Source organism: Candoia aspera, chromosome 1, assembly GCF_035149785.1.
Source record: "Candoia aspera isolate rCanAsp1 chromosome 1, rCanAsp1.hap2, whole genome shotgun sequence".
Lineage (NCBI taxonomy): Eukaryota > Metazoa > Chordata > Lepidosauria > Squamata > Boidae > Candoia > Candoia aspera.
Window position 1 is genome coordinate 230,700,668 of NC_086153.1, and position 20,507 is coordinate 230,721,174.

At 44.9% G+C, this 20,507-nt stretch overlaps 2 protein-coding genes across 3 annotated transcripts; both read left to right on the forward strand.

The window, feature by feature from the left end:
- Window positions 1-543: 543 nt before the first annotated feature.
- On the forward strand, window positions 544-3,191 carry LOC134487335 (olfactory receptor 5AP2-like; the record flags this gene model as incomplete). The annotated part of the gene is made up of 2 exons (XM_063289082.1): window positions 544-1,455; window positions 3,174-3,191. Coding segments are annotated over exons 1-2 (930 nt in total), but the record flags the coding sequence as incomplete, so codon positions are not given.
- A 9,085-nt stretch (window positions 3,192-12,276) lies between these two features.
- LOC134489793 (olfactory receptor 5G9-like) lies at window positions 12,277-16,769 on the forward strand. 2 transcript variants are annotated; one of them, XM_063292662.1, is made up of 2 exons: window positions 12,277-12,291; window positions 15,840-16,769. In XM_063292662.1, the coding sequence occupies exons 1-2, from the start codon at window positions 12,277-12,279 to the stop codon at window positions 16,767-16,769; spliced, it is 945 nt and encodes a 314-aa protein (XP_063148732.1). The 2 variants fall into 2 exon arrangements, with proteins under 2 accessions (XP_063148732.1, XP_063148740.1); XM_063292670.1 differs by lacking the exon at window positions 12,277-12,291 and having other exon boundaries at window positions 15,834-16,769.
- The last annotated feature ends 3,738 nt before the right edge of the window (window positions 16,770-20,507 follow it).

The following is a 20,507-nucleotide window of genomic DNA, read 5'->3' on the forward strand; positions in this document are numbered from 1 at the left end:
ATAATAATACAACAGTGGTAATTCAGTCAGAAAAACTTATACAAAATAGTGATTAACATGAACTAAAAGTGAAGGGGGAAAATGAGCCATATGATATTAATATTGCAGTAGCTAAATTCATTAACATATTATTAAGTCTAGATCATATGGAAATAAGTTGTTCCATCTTCTCAGTTGAACAATATAAGGACATTTCCAAAACAGATAAAGAACCCATCTCTTGATTCTACTCTTTAATATCAGGAGCGTAGATTTCTTTCCACCACTGTAGAATAATTCTCTCTGCTGAGTTCTTCATAAAATGTCAGACTCCATATTTCTGGAGTACAATTCAACATCACATTTACATCTTGAATTACTATGTTTGTCCCCAGGTTGTTTTAACACATGTAATAAACTGCAACAAAAAGGAGCCTTAAAAGAGAATGAGCAATAATAGCTACATACAGTAATTTAAGATTAAGCTACTGTTAACATCTATGGATTTACAGGGGGGTGTGTCAGTCCATCTTCTTTGTCTTACAGGCTTACTGATCTGATGCCATGGCCCAGTGGAATCAAACCACTGTGTCAGAATTCATCCTTGTAGGATTCTCAGATAATCCACTGGTCCGTACCTCTCTTTTTGTGGTATTTCTAGCCATCTACATAATCACTCTTCTGGGAAATCTTGGGATGATCGCACTGATTCGTCTTGACTCCCATCTCCAAACACCCATGTACTTTTTCCTTAGCAATCTGTCCTTCTCAGATCTCTGCTACTCTACTGTCATTGTCCCCCAAACACTGGTGAATTTCTTGCTTGAAAAGAAATCCATTTCATTCATTGGCTGTGCTGTCCAGTTTTACTTCTACGCTGTGTTTGCCAGTGTAGAATGTCTCCTACTAGCTGCCATGGCCTATGACCGTTATGTGGCCATCTGTAACCCATTATTGTATCCTGCTGTCATGTCCAAGAAGGTTTGCAGGTTCCTGGTGCTGGCTTCATACCTTGTGGGTTGTGCCAATGGCATGGTCCACACCAACACTAGCTTTCGCCTTCCCTTTTGCAGCTCCAATGTCATTAATCATTTTTTTTGTGATGTACCCTTAATTCTGAAGCTTGCCTGCTCTAACACTCAGCTCAACCAGATTCTGCTTTTTGTGATCTCTTCACTGATAGGACTCTGTTCATTCTTCATCATTCTTATCTCTTATATCTACATTATCACTGCTATCCAAAGAATCCACTCAACCGGGGGAAGGAAGAAGACCTTCTCTACCTGTGCTTCCCATTTGATGGCTGTCACCTTGTTCTACACCACAATTCTTTTCATCTACCTGAAGCCTTCCTCAAGCAACACTGAAGCACAAGACCAAGTTGCTGCTGTCTTTTATACAGTGGTGATTCCTATGGTAAACCCTCTAATTTATAGCCTAAGGAATAAGGAGGTGAAGGAAGCCCTGAGAAGGATAGTGAGGAAGACTGGGGTTTCTGCTCAGGCATAAATGGTTAACATTATGATATCATTTCCTCATATTGAGAATTACAAATTGTACTGGGCACAGAACAGGGTGACTTGCTTCCAAGAAAGCATGCACATAGAAGACTGTGCTGCATATCCAAGAAATCCTTATTCTTCTTCTAATTATTATTTTATTATAATAAAGTAGAAAAGGGAGGACACAGCTAGATTAAAGCCTTTGCGATGTCTAGTTGCTGATGTTGCCATCAGAAGAAAAAAAATTCAAAGCTGCAAAGATAGAATGACAGTGGGAACATGGAAAGTAACAAGCATGAGCATCGGAAAGCTCAACATCATGAAAAATGAAATGAATTAAATGCATATTGACATCTTAGGTACCAGCAAATTGAGAACCATAACTGGATACTTTCAGTCAAAAGACCATACTGTTTACCACTCAGGACATGAAAAACAGAGAAGGAACAACATAATTTTCATGGTCAAAAAGGATATAGCAAAGACCATATGTGGGTACAATGAAGTCCATGACCAAATAATATCAATTAAACATTGCAGACAACTCTGTAATTTGACAGTTATCTGTGTTTATGTTCCAACCATTAATGCAGAACAAGAGGAGGTTGATAGGTTTTATGGTCAACTTAAATCTGAAATTGACAAAATACACAAGTTGCTAGTTGGAAACTTGCATGTCAATGTTGGAAATAGCAAGGAGAAAAAAAAAATTGGACTGTATGGCCTAGGAAACAGAAATGAAGCAGGGGAATGCTTTATCAGTTTCTGCTATTCCAATGTTTTCTTCATTGGTAACAGTCTTCAAACTACCAAACTTATGCCTATATATATAGACATCACCCAGATGGAGTATGCAGAAATCAATTGACTATATTATTGGTACAGGGAAATGGAAGAGTTCAGGTATTATAGCTAAGGCATGACCAGGGGCTAACTGTGGAAAAATCATAAACTACTCATGTGCAGGATCCATGTTAAAGAGGAAGAACAAAGCCAACCAGTTTGCACAATATAATCTTGTGCAAATACCGACCATTTTCATGGAGAACATCAAGAATCACTTTGAAGTCAAGTTGGATGGATTTACATGTTATTGGTTCACCTATATGCAACTGGTAGAACATTTTAAATTGGACAAAAAGAACTATAAATTTGTTAATGAAATAACTCAGTTTGAAATGGACCTTTGTATAAATGATGATCATGTTATTACTAAGATGTATAAGATTTTGTTACAGATGAATATGGAAGATGAACAAGTCAAGGACTGCATGACTAAATGGGCTAAGAATTTTGGATATAATATCATGTTGGATCAATGGGAGAATATGTGGACAAAAGGTTTGAAATTCATGCTGAATTATAATTTAAAAGAAAACTTCTATAAGATGATGTACCATTGGTATATAACTCCTGATAAGTTGTCAGAAATGTATAACGGTGTAACCAATGTCTGTTGGAAATATTTACAGGGTGAAGGAACCTTTTACCATCTTTGATGGACTTGTGAGAAAGCTAAAAAGTTCTGGGATCAAATATGTATTATTATTCAAAAGATTCTTAAAGTAAATATACGAAGAAAACCAGAGCTTTTTCTTTTGGGATTGATGGAAAAGGAATTAGAGAAATAACGTGGAGTGTTGTTATACATGATCACAGCTGCAAGATTGTTATATGCACAACGATGGAAAGATCCACAAATACCTGTGGTTGAAGATTGGATTGTGAAACTAATGGACTTGGCTCAAATGGCTAAATTAACAGCTTTAATAAGAGATCATTCTGTTTCTGCATTTATATCAACTTGTCAACCACTTTTGGATTACTTGCTTGTAATAGAAAAAAATGAGCTTTTGATTTTGGGTTTTAGAGATTAAATGGTTTGCTTTAATAGAAATAATGTTAAGATAGGTTAATTAATTATAAGATATTAGATTTGTAAGTTTATCTACATCTGTATTGGTGAAAGTCAAAAGTCACTTTCCTTTTCTGTTTTTCTTTCTACTGACACTTTTATAGTTGGCTCTTTTTTCTTTAGTTCTGTTTTCTATCTGTTCTATATTCTCTTTTGTTTGTATCTTAACTATATCTTCAACATAATAAAGTTTTATAAAAAAAAAAAGAATCACTTTGAAGTCCTGAAACTCACTGATTGGGTGTCATGACCTCGTTGCAAGGCACAAAGAGCCTCACAACGTGGATCATGATCATTAAGGAAAAGGGGGAAGAAGATAATCCAATCAGGGATTAAAACAAGCACCCAAAGACACCCACACCCATGATCCCATCAACACCTGAAAAGAGAGACGTCAGAGGAGTGAAGATAAGGAGCACATGGTGCCCCGGAGAACTCAACCGTTGCAGGAAGACAAAGAGGACACCGGGGAAAACGCCCACGCAGCCATCAAGGATCCCATCAAGAGGGATCGGGGCATTGAGGGGTGGGGAAGCCCGGGGCAATACAGGAGGGTATAAAAGGGGCACCCCCACACTACCTACCCCGTTCCCGTTTTTCGATCTGTCAGCTATCATTCCAATAAACCAGAAATCCTTAATACCCATTAAGTGAGTCTGTGTCTTATTGCGAAGAGAGGCTGGCCCTGACATAAAAACGGGAACCGCAAAAAATTTTTTTCCACCTGGTACCTATCCAACACGTTTGTGAGGGACCCAGCCAGGCATGGAGAACCAGGAACCGAGGAGGCGCAACCCTTCGGCGCCCGGCGACGAAGCCCCGCTCTCGCAGGGCGGGATGCAGCTGAGGTCCGGGCGATGCAACGCCCCGGTAAGTATGGGACCCAGCTGGGGGGAAGCAGCGGGGGAGGGACCCACCTCGGCGCCCCGGAGCCCGCGAGGCACCGGGGGCGAGACGAGGGGACCCTCTCCAAGCCTACAGGCAACCCCGGAGGAAGCGCGAGACGAACCGCCACCCTGGGCGCTCGAAGGCGAGGGCGCGCCTGGCACCGCGGCGGGATCGAGGGACGATCCGTCCTCTACCACGGCCAACGGCGAGGGCGAGCGGAGCGGCGAAAACCTCGGCGGGAAGCCGGGGACGGCGGAGAGGCTCGACGCGTTGGAGGAAGGGATGCAGGTGGTGCGGCAGATGCTCCAACAGCTGACGGCGGCACAGGGACTCCGCGACGGAGGCGGCGCAGAGGCACCCCCGGTCGAAAGGAGGCAGGGCGAGCGGGGCGGCGGTGACGGCGGAACCCGACCCAAGGAGCCCAACCGACGACCTGAGGCGCACCGGGAGGCGAGACGGGGTGGAGACCCAGCGGACGGCGGCGACCACGGCGGGACCCGACCCCAGGAGGCCACCCAACGAGCGGAGGCGCGCCCGGACGTGAGACGGCGGGACAACCTCGGCGGCGGCGGCGTCCGGCCCCAGGAGCCCACCCCACGACGGGAGATGCGCCAGGCTGAGAGGCGGAGGGACGACCCGGCGGGCGGCGACGGCGACGGCGGAGCCTGGATCCAGGAGCCCGACCGAGGGAGAACACCCCGCCCTCCCCCCCGAGCGACGGGACGACGACCTTGCGAGGAGCCCCAGAGAGAGGCACCAATGCCGCAAGAGAACCGGAGACACCCCGACCCGCAGCAGCTCCTGCAGAGCCCGAGGCACGACGCAGAGGGGGCCAGGAGCCAGACCAGGACACCCGCCAAAGACTTTGGCATAAAGTTCGATGGGGACCCCTCGAAACTCTCCTTCTTTTTGACTAACGCGAGGTACTACCTCGAAGAATGGGGTCCCTGCTTCAGAACTGAGCGGGGCAAAATCAATGCCCTGGCCATAAAATTAAAAGGACGGGCCGCCGATTGGTACGTCCAATTGTGCCAATCAGGCGCCCGGGCGCTGCAGGACAGCACTGAATTCCTGCAGGCACTAGAAAGGCACTTCAGGGACCCCCTGGAGCAAGAAAAGGCAAAAAGGGCGCTAGAGACACTTAAACAAAGCCCGCGCTCCGTGGCTGAGTATGCCATGGAGTTCCAAGCCCTAGCCGGAAAAGTGGACACTTGGTCTCAATCGACACTGATTGAGAAGTTCAAACATGGACTCAACTTAAAGGTCCTCCAGTGGGCACTTGGCCGCGACAACCCCAGCTCCCTCACGGGGTGGATCCAGCTGGCAGCGGAAGCGGAGAACGCCCACGACACGTTCCTCCACGCAAGGAGGGAAACGCAACAGATGGAGAAAGTGAGACCCCCACGCACCAACGCAAGGCAGGTGAGGGCGAGACCCCAACCTTGGAAGGAGGAACGGGACAGACGCTTCGCAAAAGGGCAATGCTTCACGTGCGGCAGGGAAGATCACAAAGCAGCCGCATGCCCCAAAACGACGCCCAGAGAGAGCCCAAGGAGGGCACAAACAGCACCAACCCCAGCGCCAAGAAAGCGACCAGCAGCAAAGGGGGAGTACCGACGCAGACACGGCCCCTACAGTTCAGAGGAGGAGGAAAGCAACCCCGATGAGGCGGCGGGAAACGACAACCACCTGGCCTAAGGGGCGCCGAAGGACAGGTGGAGGACACTGACAGGCGCTTCGACAAAGGGGTGAGTGAGGAATGCCCCACCCTCTACGTCCGTGTCACCCTCACCCATAGAAATAAAACCGAAAAGGTCTGGGCACTCATTGATTCGGGTTGCTCCAAAAGCCTCATGCACCCTGACCTGGCAGCCGCACTCGACCTCCGCTGCTATCCACTTCAGCACCACCTGGTGTTCTCGCAGCTCGATGGATCTGCAGCGGGAGGGGGCCCGGTCACCCAATACACCGGACAAACCGCGCTACGGCTCGGCAGCCACGAGGAAAAATTGGCTTTCATCGTGGCACCGGTGGGGCAACCCCGACTCATACTGGGGATCCCATGGCTCGTGCAGCAAAACCCAGTCATCAACTGGAGAACCAGAGAGATTAAGTTTGCTGACGGGCGTTACCAAGCACCTTCAGGGAACAGGGTTCCCCGAGCAGCCATGGGGGGGGGCGACGACGACTGTGGAACACAGAGAGACAGCACTGCCAGAGGGACTGCCGACCAAATACGGGGATTTCGCCGACGTTTTCGGTGAGAAAGAGGCGGACAAACTCCCCCCCCACAGAAAGACGGACTGCACCATTGAACTGGTCCCGGGGGTACCCCTACCCAAACCAAAAATATATGCTATGACCCAGCGAGAGCTAGCTGCATTAAGGGACTTCATAGACAAAAACCTGGCGAGAGGTTTTATCGAGCCAGCAAACTCTCCAGTGGGAGCGCCAGTCCTCTTTCGCGAGAAAAAGGACGGGTCATTGCGGCTCTGTACAGACTACCGCGGATTAAACGCAGCAAGCATTTCAAATAAATACCCCTTACCCTTAATAAAGGACATTTTGTCCCACTTGGTAAAGGGTAAGGTATTCTCCAAACTGGACATAAGGGAAGCCTACTACCGCATACGGATACGGGAGGGGGATGAGTGGAAGACTGCTTTCAATTGCCCATTGGGGGCGTTTCAATATAAAGTACTCCCATTCGGATTGGCAGGAGCACCGGGGGTATTCATGCAGTTAATTAATGAGGTCCTGCGTGACCACCTTTTTAAGGGGGTTTTGGTTTACCTGGATGATGTATTGATCTACACAGAAACAGAACGTGAGCACGAACGCTTGGTAAAAGACGTGCTCAAGAAACTTCGCAAGGCAGAGCTGTTTGTAAAGCTCTCCAAGTGCGAGTTTCACAAAAAACAAATTGACTACCTAGGGTATAGGATTTCTGCTAAAGGGATAGAAATGGACCCCAGCAAGGTCCAAGCCATCCTGGCATGGGAACGCCCACGCACGAGGAGACAGCTGCAAAGCCTCCTGGGATTCACTAATTTCTACAGGGGGTTCACGCCCAGGCTGGCAGAGACTATATTGCCCCTAACTAACCTGCTAAAGACTAAGGGCTTGGGGGACACGCGCAAATCGAGGAACCCGGGGGCGCTACTGAATTGGACAGCTGACTGTCAAACGGCTTTCGAGAGACTGAAAACCCTCTTCACAGCTGAGCCAGTGTTACAACACCCCGACCCCACCAAGCCTTTTGTGGTGCAGGCAGATGCCTCCGACTTTTCCATCAGAGCCATCCTGCTCCAAAAGGACTCCGACAACCACCTAAAGCCCTGCGCCTACCTTTCCCGCAAATTCTCCGAAACGGAGCGGAGATGGCACGTATGGGAAAAGGAGGCGTTTGCAGTGAAGACAGCCTTGGAAACGTGGCGACACCTGCTGGAGGGGGCCTCCTGCCCCTTCGAGGTCTGGACGGACCACAAGAACCTGGAGGCACTCAGCACACCAAAACGACTCAGCCCGAAGCAGGTGCGATGGGCTCAGTTTTTCAGCCGGTTCAATTTCACGCTGAAATTCATACCGGGCAAGAAAAACTTCTTGGCAGACGCCCTTTCCCGACGGCCACAGGACGACACGCAAGCCTCCGACATCGTAGGAACAGTATGGACCGAGAAACAGCTCGGCTGCCCAGCTGTCACGCGGAGCCAGACAAGGAATCAGCGCACGCCAGCACGAACGGCGGGGAGCGATCGGAGCCGACGCTCAATTTCACCGAACTGGCAACAAAGACTCACACAAGCACTACAGCAAGATACATGGTTGCAGAATAACCAACAACATGTATCTTTCAAAGACAACATCGCCTGGAAAGAGAAAGCCTTGTACGTGCCCGAATCACTGCGGGGGGAAATCTTACACAGAGCGCACAATGACAAATCTGCAGGGCATTTTGGGTTTGTAAAAACCCTCCACCTAACGAGGAGGCAATTTTGGTGGCCAAACCTCAGAAAGGACGTAAAAGACTACGTAGGCAACTGCCCCATATGTGCCACCACCAAACGTAAAGGAGGGAAACCCCACGGGCTGCTACAGGCGGTAGCCAGCCCCTCCCGGCCATGGGAAGAAATTTCCATGGATTTCATTGTGGACCTCCCACCCAGCCAAAGAAAAACTGTGATATGGGTGGTAAAAGACTATTTCTCGAAACAAGCACACTTCATCCCGTGCACAACTATCCCCTCCGCACAACAGCTGGCACGTTTATTCCTAACACACATATACAGGATCCACGGCGCCCCCTACAGGTTGGTGACCGACAGAGGAACACAATTCACGTCAAAGTTTTGGCGGGAATTTTTAAAACTAATCGGAACCAAGCAAGCACTGTCCACTGCGTGGCATCCAAACACGGACGGATCAACAGAGATCCTAAACTCAACACTTGAACAGTTCCTGAGGGCATTCATAAATTATCAACAGGACAACTGGGTAGACCTACTACCTTTTGCAGAGGTGGCCTATAATAACGCGGTACACCAGAGCACTGGCCACACCCCTTTTAAGGTGGTCTATGGAAGGGACTTTGTACCGATACCAGAATTGCCGCAACCTGAAACCCTGCCCTGCTCACCAGACGATTGGGCGGCACAGCTGGCAACAACCTGGCCTATCATCCAAACGGCCCTAGCAGACGCACAAACAACGTACAAAAAATATGCGGACAACCACAGGGCGGAGGCACCGAACTACAAAGTGGGAGATAGGGTCTACCTCTCCACTAAGTTCATAAAGACCTCGCAACCCTCGAAGAAATTGGCACCGAAATTCATCGGACCTTTTAAAATCATACAGGTAATCAACCCAGTTACGTTCAAATTGGAACTGCCTTACAATTTGAGACGGGTCCACCCAGTGTTTCACTGTGCACTACTGAAACCAACGAGCACATCCAAATGGCATACGGAAGAACCTCCACCCCCACCCATAATGATAGACAACCAACAACATTTTGAAGTAAAAGAAATACTGGACTCAAGAATGCAAAGAGGAACACTCCAATACCTCGTGAGATGGAAACATTTCTCACACCCAGAGTGGGTCCAGGCACGACACGTCATGGCTAGACAACTAACAAGACAGTTCCATGAGGCATACCCAGAGAAACCAGCACCATAGAACATCTTTGGGGGGGCAGCATGTCATGACCTCGTTGCAAGGCACAAAGAGCCTCACAACGTGGATCATGATCATTAAGGAAAAGGGGGAAGAAGATAATCCAATCAGGGATTAAAACAAGCACCCAAAGACACCCACACCCATGATCCCATCAACACCTGAAAAGAGAGACGTCAGAGGAGTGAAGATAAGGAGCACATGGTGCCCCGGAGAACTCAACCGTTGCAGGAAGACAAAGAGGACACCGGGGAAAACGCCCACGCAGCCATCAAGGATCCCATCAAGAGGGATCGGGGCATTGAGGGGTGGGGAAGCCCGGGGCAATACAGGAGGGTATAAAAGGGGCACCCCCACACTACCTACCCCGTTCCCATTTTTCGATCTGTCAGCTATCATTCCAATAAACCAGAAATCCTTAATACCCATTAAGTGAGTCTGTGTCTTATTGCGAAGAGAGGCTGGCCCTGACATTGGGAACCAGAGGAATTGTGGAATGAACTTAAAGAACTTAAGGATGAGAGTGAAAAGAGACTGCCAAAGATCATGAAAAAAGAAAGCAAATTGGCTGTCAGAACAATGGTGGGAAGGGAAGGGAAGGGAAGGGAAGGGAAGGGAAGGGAAGGGAAGGGAAGGGAAGGGAAGGGAAGGGAAGGGAAGGGAAGGGAAGGGAAGGGAAGGGATCTCAGGAAGGAAGTTAAGAAAGAATTTCAAAGAGCTGTTGGAAGAGACAAGAAGCATCTGTAAAGATGTAAAATGGAAACACAGAAAAACAAAGTCTTCCAAAAGATCTCTGAACTCAGAGATACCAATCTCAAATTGGTATGCTAAAGCATTCTCCCATAGCATCAACTATTTCAGTGGTGAAATTAGCCTAGGATTTTGCAATGCAGTACACTTTTGGCATCAGCTGATAGCCTTCCCCATTTCTCTCAGACGATCAAGTGGAGTATGTGAATATGAAGAAAATAGCCAATATCTGCAAAGTGGGCATCACCCACTGTCTTCACATATTGGCACCCTTTTTGGTCATCACAAAACCATGGATGGATTTGTTCTAAGCTAAATCTACCCTTCTACCACGTGCCTCATAGTGTGCTCAGATCACAAGTAGTATGGGTCTCATCCATCACTTCTGTGTACAAAAGTTCGCACCAGTGGGCAATTATTATTGTTGTTCTTGTTGTTGGTCACACAATCAGCCAGATGTTTAGACTGCTTTGGCATTTTCATTCACCTACTGAGTAATTATTATTATTATTACTACTATTACTATTACTATTGCTATTATTATTATTATTATTATTATTTTAAATTTATATGCCACCCAACTCCCAGTGACTCTTCTGAACTGCAATTTTTTTTTCACCAATACCCTCTGAGGGAAAGATAGTGCATGGCCTCCTCCTCTGCTACTCCACATGTCACTGATGAAGTACAGGGACATGCATTGCCCTGTCTCCTGTAATGCCTCCCTAAAATGATCTCTGAATGCAACATAGACCAGGACTGAGAAACTTTTCCCAGTCAGGGACACTAACTTTCTCCCATAAGTGCCTAGAAGACCACAGGCACTTTACTGGAATGGGGGTGACATCACTGGTATTTTTTTAAAGTTCATTTTGTGGGGAGATGATTAAGCGTTGGCCTGGGGGAAGGGAACCTCATTTCCATTTCCACTCTTAAAAATCATTTTGAAAGGCCCAAATTGCACCAGGGAAATTTGGCAGCATGATTTTAGGCGACTGGAGGGGAAGATTGAGTATACTGGGAAGTGGATTTGCCTACCAAAAATCACACCACTGAACATTTTCCTGCCAGATCTGTGGGGTGATCTCAGGGTGCTAGAATGCCACAGATGAAATGCAGCTGTCTGAAGGTAGCCTGCAGATTGCCCACATTGACATAGAAGGAAAGCACCATTATTCAGATGACAATGAGGCTTAAGGGTATAGTACTCTGCCTCCATTAAAAGACAAAATCTTTCAAGCACTAGACCACTAGATTGATTATCTATTGTTCCTCATGTCCCCTATCTTATAGGTCACCTCAGTTGCCTTGGGAAGCCTTCAGTGTGAAACTGATTAAGGTCTGGTCAGTTTCAGGCAACAAAGGGTTCTAATCAACTAATTAAGGTCACAGAGCAGAGCTTGTTAACTTGCAGTTAGGACCAGGATTAATGAACAAGGCCAGGGTTTTTCAAATTGTGTTCTGTGAAACCCTAGGATTCCACAAGAACTTGATGGTTCTATGATAGACTTGGGGTGGGGGTGGGGAGTTCACTTAAACACAGCCAGGGGCATCCATAGCAATTTTTCTAAGCCTTAGGGGGAAAAAATAGCTAATTTTCTATGTGGAGCTTTTCCTCTTTGTTGGAATTATCAGGGGTCAACTCAGCATTGTCTCATAAGCATAATAAGGGGGTTTCTCTAGTAAGTGCATCTCTATTGTGCTTGTGGGATGTCACATGGGTCACCTGATTTCCACTTCCTTCTTCTTCTTGGGTTTCAGGATTAACAATCTCCATAAATTACCTTTTGGCACACCTGCAAGCAGGAGGTGCTGCAGAATGCAGCTGTCATCTTTTCATCTCGCCTGCACGCAGACATTTCTATTTCCATAGAAAAATGTCTACAAAGAACCGGTGATGAATAAGTGTTTTCTACTATGAAGCTACTTGTATCCAGATCTACTGAATAAATGTAAGCTACTGTGATGAACGCCTACCCAAGTTTCCAACCAGACTCACACAAGAAGCTTATGGATATCTGATTTATTACTGAATAGTATGCAAGTTCAAGAGCAAAGCTGAGAATGGCAAAAGCATGGGTCTTTCAAACTATTAAAGCTTAAACAGTCCCAGTCCCTCCCCCCAGAGTCAGAAAGAGTCCACTCCCTGCAGCCTGCAGGTGTTCCCAACGGTTCCTGCTGGTCTTCGGGAAAGTGTCCTTGAACAAGCGAGATAACCCAGATAGACATTCCAAAGCCTCTACATCAGAGCCTGGTACAAAAGAACAAGAGCAGCCCCCTCCCAAACAGTAACACGTGTCAACACCAGCATGGCATGGGAACTAGTTACGATGTTCACAGGAACATTGAACCAGGAACCATGACAGCTACCTTTTTTTCTCTTCATCTAACTACTGTGTGAAGACTGAATTCTTTTCTGAACGTAATTAAGGATAATGTGCAAGTTTCTTTTTGGTTCACGTTTCTACTTTGCAAGATTGTTGTTAGCTGCCTGGAGTTCTTTTATTGACCTTTAAAAACTCCATCACTCTTAACCAGGAAATCTAGGATTTTTTTAAAAATAACAGGTTCTACAGCCTGGAAAATTCTGAAAGTCCCTGAACAAGGCCAATATGTCAGCATTACTGTTCATACACCAACGTTCTACCCAATGTTCTTGTGTAGAGGGCAAATCTTCAAATGACATTGCAGTGAAATTAGTTTCTGCCATTAAAGCCATTAAGATAATTGCAATTGCCACCAGAGATCAGGCCCTTTTGGAGGCCAAAATCCCCAGGTCCAGTCCCTCAGTATAAAGTCTCTTCCATATAACAGTTGCAGAGAAACAGTCCAGAAGTGTTCAAGAATCTACCCAGGTCATCTTCATGATGCCCTCTTTTGGTCATTTCCTCCATTATATCACTGGAAACGGCATCCTTGGCAGTAAATAAGCAAATCAGCAATGTGGACAAGAATGTCAAAGTAACTGGAAGAGGAAAAAGTACTAGCAGAACACAAGAGAACGGGTAGGTTAAAACAGCATTTGTAGCTGTTTGTTTCTAACATACAATTTCTCATCGTTAGTGAGAAATACCTTCTAAACAATATGCTTTTGGTTTATCCATCTATCCCAAGACCCTACCTGAATGATCCTGTCACTCCCCTCCGCCATTAGATCAGTTGAATGGGCAAAGAATGGTGACAAATCTTTGCGTTCTACCTTCCTCTCTATCTCTGCTCAAAACCAAGTTTTGGAAATCTGTACTGTTTTTATTCCGGTGGCACTTAGAACTGCAGCAGCCATGATTTGACATTCCTCTTGATGCTTTTCTTGTTTTTTCCCCCTACCTTTTAAATTCTAGTTTAGAGTCTGAGAAATGAAATGGTGATGCTAGCAACCCCAGGTGTTCATTTTGGATGCATCAGCTACCTTCTGTATTGCAAATAAGCACTTCCAAGATGCTCCGGCTGTTCATGGGCTGGGTGCGTCTAAGCAGTGCTCCAAGTGCTCCGCATGGTGAGAGGGAGATTCTCGTTTTCTGCTTCAAATGCCTTACAAATGCCTCCCTCGGGGCTGCAGTTACCCCAGCAGCAAGCTACGATAAGCACCACTGGGAATCACCCTACCTAATAGCAGTTCTCTGAGAACGATGGGTGGAGAAAGAGTTAAGCACCATCCCTTACAGATTTGGTTTATCCTTCTCGTGCACTGCAGTTTAGCTTCAGTAAAAATCCCCAAACTTCCAGTGATTCATTTAGCATCATACCTAGTTTGGACCTGAAATAAAACCCAGTGCTATCAATTAGATGGCAAGAAGCTCATGACACAGCAGCAGAAATACCCATTTATGCTGTTGTTGCAATTCTTCGTGCCACTCTTGATTCCTGGCCACTACATGGACAGGTCTGTGCAGTTTCTTTGGCGATGGAAATGGCCTGCCATTGCCTCCATCGTAGGGCTATGAGGGAGACTGACCAGCCCAAAGTCATCAGCTGGCTTCCATGCCTAAGGGCAGGCTAGAATTCAGGCCTCCCCACTCCTAGTCTAGTGCCTTTAGCAACAACATCAAACTGGCTCTCGCCCATTTATAAGATCTTTTAAAGTCCAGGTATTCTTTCTAGCCTGGGATGGGAATGACTATGATATACATATCAGAAACTAATCCCAACCTTAGAATTTGGAACAGTTGCAGAATTTTCTAAGGATTGTTTCTAATGCCATGATCATTTTGGATATGTGTATACTGTATATGTGTGCACTGGGTGACCTTGGGCCAGTTGCTCCCTCTCAGCCCAACTCACCTCACAGAGTTGTTGTTGTGGGGAAAATAGGAGGAGGAAAGAGTATGAGGTATGTTCACCGCCTTGAGTTATTGATAAAAATAATAAAGGTGGAATGTAAAATAAATAAATATGTATATGTATATGTATATGTATATGTATATAAAATGTATTTTACATAGCTATACATGCACATGGCAGGCACATACACATGCTTACTTCTGTGTTAACACTAAAATGATTCTCCAAATGCAGCTCCAAATCAGTGTTCCTCAGCTACTGGAATCTGTACTGCCAGCGATCTACCGAAGAAATGTGTAAGTCTCCAGTTGCCTATGCTGAGAGTCAAGAGAACTTGGCACCTCATCAGAGCATTTCCTGCAGCCAATGATGGGAGCAGCTTCTGAAAGTTTGGGTTAGGTATAATTTGAGTTTATTATTGGGGGGAGGGGCTTGGGGGACACTGCTTGTTGTTGTTTATTTGTTTAGTCACTTCCGACTCTTTGTGACTTCATGGACCAGCCCACGCCAGAGCTTCCTGTCGGTCGTCAACACCCCCAGCTCCCCCAGGGACGAGTCCGTCACCTCTAGAATATCTGCTACCCAGTGGCAAACACTGTTTCAGTCCCAGTTTGTGCTCATTATTTGGATATTGTCCTTGTTTTGGGTTTAGTTGGAGAATACTCGGTGACAAACAACTGCTTCCACCCTAGTTAACTTTCATTATTTGGATGTATTTCTTGACTGGGGCTTAGGACAAACACCGCTTCACCCTAATCAGTTGGGGTATAATACCAATATTGTCTACAGCATTATTGCAATTTTTATGTCCTTCAAACCTACTGAAACTGATAAATATAATAACAGAATATCTATAAACATATATAGACTTAGATTTTTGTTTGGTTCAGTTTTCTTTTCCTATCTTGGGGAGACCAAGGTTCTTTGCTAGTCTGCTTTGTTGTTGTTGTTTATTCGTTTAGTCGCTTCCGACTCTTCGTGACTTCATGGACCAGCCCACGCCAGAGCTTCCTGTCGGTCGTCAACACCCCCAGCTAGTCTGCTTAGTGGAACTTAAAATACAAAGGCTGAAAACCACTGTTTTAAATCATGTGTCCAGAAATATGGGAGCCATTTTCTTGAGGAGCTTTTACTAAAATATCCAGCTAACAGGAATTTTTAAAGGCCTATCCTTAACCTCCAAGAATCTAGAGGCTACTGTTTGTGTTCCCCTAATTGAGGAGATCTAGAAAATGACTTCCACTAGTTTTCAATATCCAGGGGATGTGGGAGGAAGTTATACCAATATCATAGATAAATGTTTTCTTCTTTTTTCCTACAAAATATAGCCAGCCAAGGTCATGGAGAATTATACCACGGTGTACGAATTCATTTTTGTGGGATTCAGTGACTTGTCAAACCTACAGATCCCGCTCTTTGCATTTTTCCTAGTGGTATATATTATCACAGTAACTGGAAATGTTGGAATGATCCTATTAATCAGGATGTGCTCACAGCTTCATACCCCCATGTACTTCTTCTTAAGCAATTTGTCTTTTGTAGATCTATGCTACTCCTCTGTTGTCACACCCAAAATCCTACTAGACATGGTTGTAAAGAAAAGAAGTATTTCATTGACTGGATGTGCCCTACAGATGTGGTTTTTCTGTCTCTTTTTAGCCACTGAGTGTTTTCTCTTGGCTGTTATGGCATATGACCGATATAAGGCCATTTCCAATCCACTTCTGTATACAGTCATTATGTCACGGAGAGTGTGCACTCAGTTGGCAATCATTCCCTACCTTGTTGGAATGTTGAATGCTACCACACATACAACTTTATCTTTTCAGCTGACCTTCTGTCATGGCAACATAATTAACCATTTCTTCTGTGACATTCCTGCAGTCATATCCCTATCCTGTTCAGATACTCGACTCAACCAGGGAGTGCTTTTTGGTCTATCCTGCACCTTTGGTATTGTAAGCACTTCTATTATCATGGTCTCCTATACCTACATTGTCCTAGCCATCCTGAGAATCCGTTCCAATGAGGGCAGACGCAAAGCTTTCTCAACCTGCTCAACCCATCTCACAACAGTCTCTATCTTTTATGGAACCCTCTTCTTCATCTATGTGCGACCCAGCTCCAGCTCAGCAGCAGGTGAGGACAAAATCATCTCTATGTTCTACACTGTGGTCATCCCCATGCTGAACCCTTTGATCTATAGCTTGAGGAACCAGGAGGTAAAAGAGGCAGTGAGGAGACTGACTATGGGTAAAAAGTTCCCCACAAAATAAAAAAGCATGTCCTTTAATGGATTCAGTTCTTGATTGATTGATTGATTGACTGACTGATTATGTGCCATAAAGCAATTGTTGACTCTTGGAAACCACATAGATTTTCTCCATGATGATCTGTTTGTAATCTGGTCTTTCATGTCTTCCAACAATGCATTCATGACCACTATAACTGAGTCCATCCATCTTGCTGCTGGTTGTCCTCTTCTTGCCTTTCCTTTCACCTTTCCCTGCCTTAGAGGCTTCTCCAGAGAGCTACATCTTCACATAATGTGTCTTAAGTAGGATAATTTGAGTCTGGTCATATGTGCCTAAAGTGAGACTCTGGGTTGATTTGTTCTAGTAAGTTATAAGTATTCTTACTCAACAAAATGCATCCCTTTAATCTTTTGTGCTAGTTCCATACAATACAAAAAAGTGTTCAAAGTACAGTACTATAAAGTGATATGACACATTTAGCCATATACATTCATTTCATACCATTCATAAATTAGAGACTGGCAGGGTCAGTCCTGGGCCAAATAAAAATTGCCTAGTTCCTTGAGGATATGATCAACAAGAATAGGCCTCATATTTTGGGCATGTGATGGAAATGGATGATGGAACAGAAAGACTACTATGCTTGGCAAAGTTGTCAGAAGCAAAAGGCAAAAACAGTAGAAAACATGGCTGGTGGCATCAAAGAAATTACATGAATGGAAATTGGAAGAGTTACAAGTTATTTCTAGGGACAGATCAAGATGATAAGCATTTCTCCATGAAGTCAATGGAAATCAAGTCTAACTCAATGTCACCTAACAGGCCAGAGTCCAACTAGGAGAATTTCTTCTCCTATATACAGAGAAATATGGTATACAGGGGCACACCAAGTCCATTTTGATTCTTACAATTATGTTAAATTAACATTTGGGAGAATCCATATCTGAAAATAGAAGGCTTTTTTTTAAGAACAAAGATTTTATTATCTATAATCTAAATGATGTTATTTTTTTGCCATTTGAGGACCTCAGTGTGGATCTCATTAATTGAAAAGCACTAAATGGCAATATCTCCAATTACAACACATTTTGATGTCTAAATATGGACTTGCAGCCCTAAATGCTTAGAAGCTATTTGATTTATAGAGGATCTAGTCAACTGTACAATATCAGAAGCTTATAGCTGTTATTCTTAACCAGTGTTACATTAGGATACATTCAGGCATGTGAAATGGCTCAAAGTATGCCCAAAGAAATTTGTTCTGTTTATGCAGCCAGCTTGTGCTCTGTGCTGTTCTGATGCTGATGAGTGGGGCAAGTTAAGGTGCACTGATGGGTTTTTTTTCTGCCAGTGGAAAAAACGTCTACCAGTCATTCTCTTTAACACAAGGTGAAGTTGGGGCTTAGTGAGGAGGCCAGTAGTCACAACCTGATCTGCAAGGTAGATGGGTGCTTGCTGCTCCTGATTTACTGAGAAGCCCAACCCACTCTGTGATCACCTGCAGCTCCTGATCCATGGGAGCCTCCATTACCCTATTACTTTGGATCCAGTGCTCTGAGGATCCTGCTAAAATAGCAGAGGTTCTCTCCTCTGCTTTACTGGGAAGCCCATGCCCACACAACCTGCCCACATGCTTGTTGACACATGGCACAGAGGATCTGGGAGAAGAATATGACCTCCCCTTCCAGATTCTCCATGCAACCTGCTAAAATGCCATCAGGGATGGAGGGGTTGCTGAGGACATGATAACCAATATGCCATGTGGGGGATCTGGGAGGAGAGAGCAAATATGACTTCAAAAAGGCAAGCAGTATGCAAACTGCCTGACCACCGATTCCCACAGCTGGGAACTGGAGAGGAGGGTGTCACGACCAGAAGCAACCAAGAGGAGCTGGGAAGATCTCACTCCCTGATGCATCATCAGCTCCATCACCCCTGAAGGGCCACATTTCCTGCAAATAATAAGAATTCTGTTAGAATTCATAGTCAAAGTTGAATACAAGAAAAGAAAATCCAAAGCTGCAAAGACAGAATTAGAGGAGGAACATGGAACATAAGGAGCATGAACACGGGAAAGCTCAACACAATGAAAGATGAAATGAGACAACTACAAATTGACAACTTAGGCATCAGTGAATCAAGATGGACTGGGATTGGACGTTTTCAGTCAGAAGATCACTTTGTTTATTACTCAGGGCATGAAAAACAAAGGTGGAACACTATTGCTTTATATTTAGGAAGGGTATAGGAAGAACAGTACTTGGCTACAATACAATTAATGACTGAATAATATTGATCTGACTTTGTGGACAAGCCTTTATCATTCAAGTTTATGCTCTAACCACTGATGCAGAAGAAGAGGAGGTTGATGACATTTATTTATTTGCATTTATTAGCCACCCAACTCCAATCAAGTTCAATTGGAAATCAACAGAACATGGAAGCAAGATGTGCTGCTTTTGATTGGAGACTAGAATGCCAAAGTTGGAAACATTAAAGAGGAAAATGTAGCTGGATTGTATGGCTTAGGAAACCAAATGAAGTAGGAGACATCACCAGATGGAGTATATAGAAATCAAATTGACTATATTATTGCTAAAAGGAGGTGGAGGAGCTCAATTATAGCATCGAAGACATGGCCAGGTGCTGACTGTGGAACAGATCACAAGCTGCTCATGTGCAAGCTCCAAGTTAAGCTAAAGAAGAAAGCCAGTCAATTTCCATGATATGATATTGAGCATATACCCACCCTTTTCAAGGAGAACATCAGAAATTGCTTTGAAGTTCTGAATCTTTTTGATAGAGAACCAGAGGAATTGTGGAATGAACTTAAAATTATTAAGGATGAATGTAAAAAGAGATTGCCAAAAATGAAGAAACAGAAAAAGCAAACTGGAGGTCAGAACAAACAGTGGAAATTGCCAAGAAAAGAAAAGAGAAGCCAAAGCCAAGAAAGACAAAAGTCTCAGAAAGGAATTTAACAGAGTTTCGGAAAGCTATTAGAAGAGACAAGAAGCAGTATTACAACAACATCTGTAAAGACATGAAGATGGAAACAGACATGGAAAAACAAGGAAAACCTTTCAAAAGATCTCTGAACTCAGAAGAAGGTTCCAACACTGAATTGGTATGCTAAATAACAATGGACAGATAGTAAGTGATTGAAAGGAGATCAAACAAAATAGGAGTATACTGAAATTCTGCACAGTAGAAATGTCAACATCTAAGATACCTTAGAAGATATTCCTTACTTATAAAAGCCAACCCAAAAGGCAAAACCTTGTACTGAAAAGAACCCAGAGGACAATTGAAAGCAGTCTTCCACTCATCCCCCTCCCGTATGCGGATACGGAAATAGGCTTCCCTCAAATCCAGCTTAGAGAAGATTTTCCCTTTAGCCAGATGTGCTAACATGTCTTTTATTATTGGCAGAGGATATTTGTTTAATATCGAGACCGCATTTAATCCATGGTAATCTGTACAAAGTCTCAATGTCCCATCCTTCTTCGCTCAAAACAAGACGGGGGCGCCCACTGGTGAATTTGCTGGTTCAATAAAACCCCTGGCCAAGTTTTTGTCCACAAACTCCCGCAATGCCACCAGTTCCTTTTGCGTCATGGCATAGATTTTTGGTTTGGGCAGTTGCGTGTCGGGGACCAACTCTATCGCACAGTCAGTTTTTCGATGAGGTGGAAGTCAGTCCGCTTCCTTCTCACTAAACACATCCGCAAAGCTTTGGTATTGCTCCGGCAAGCCCTC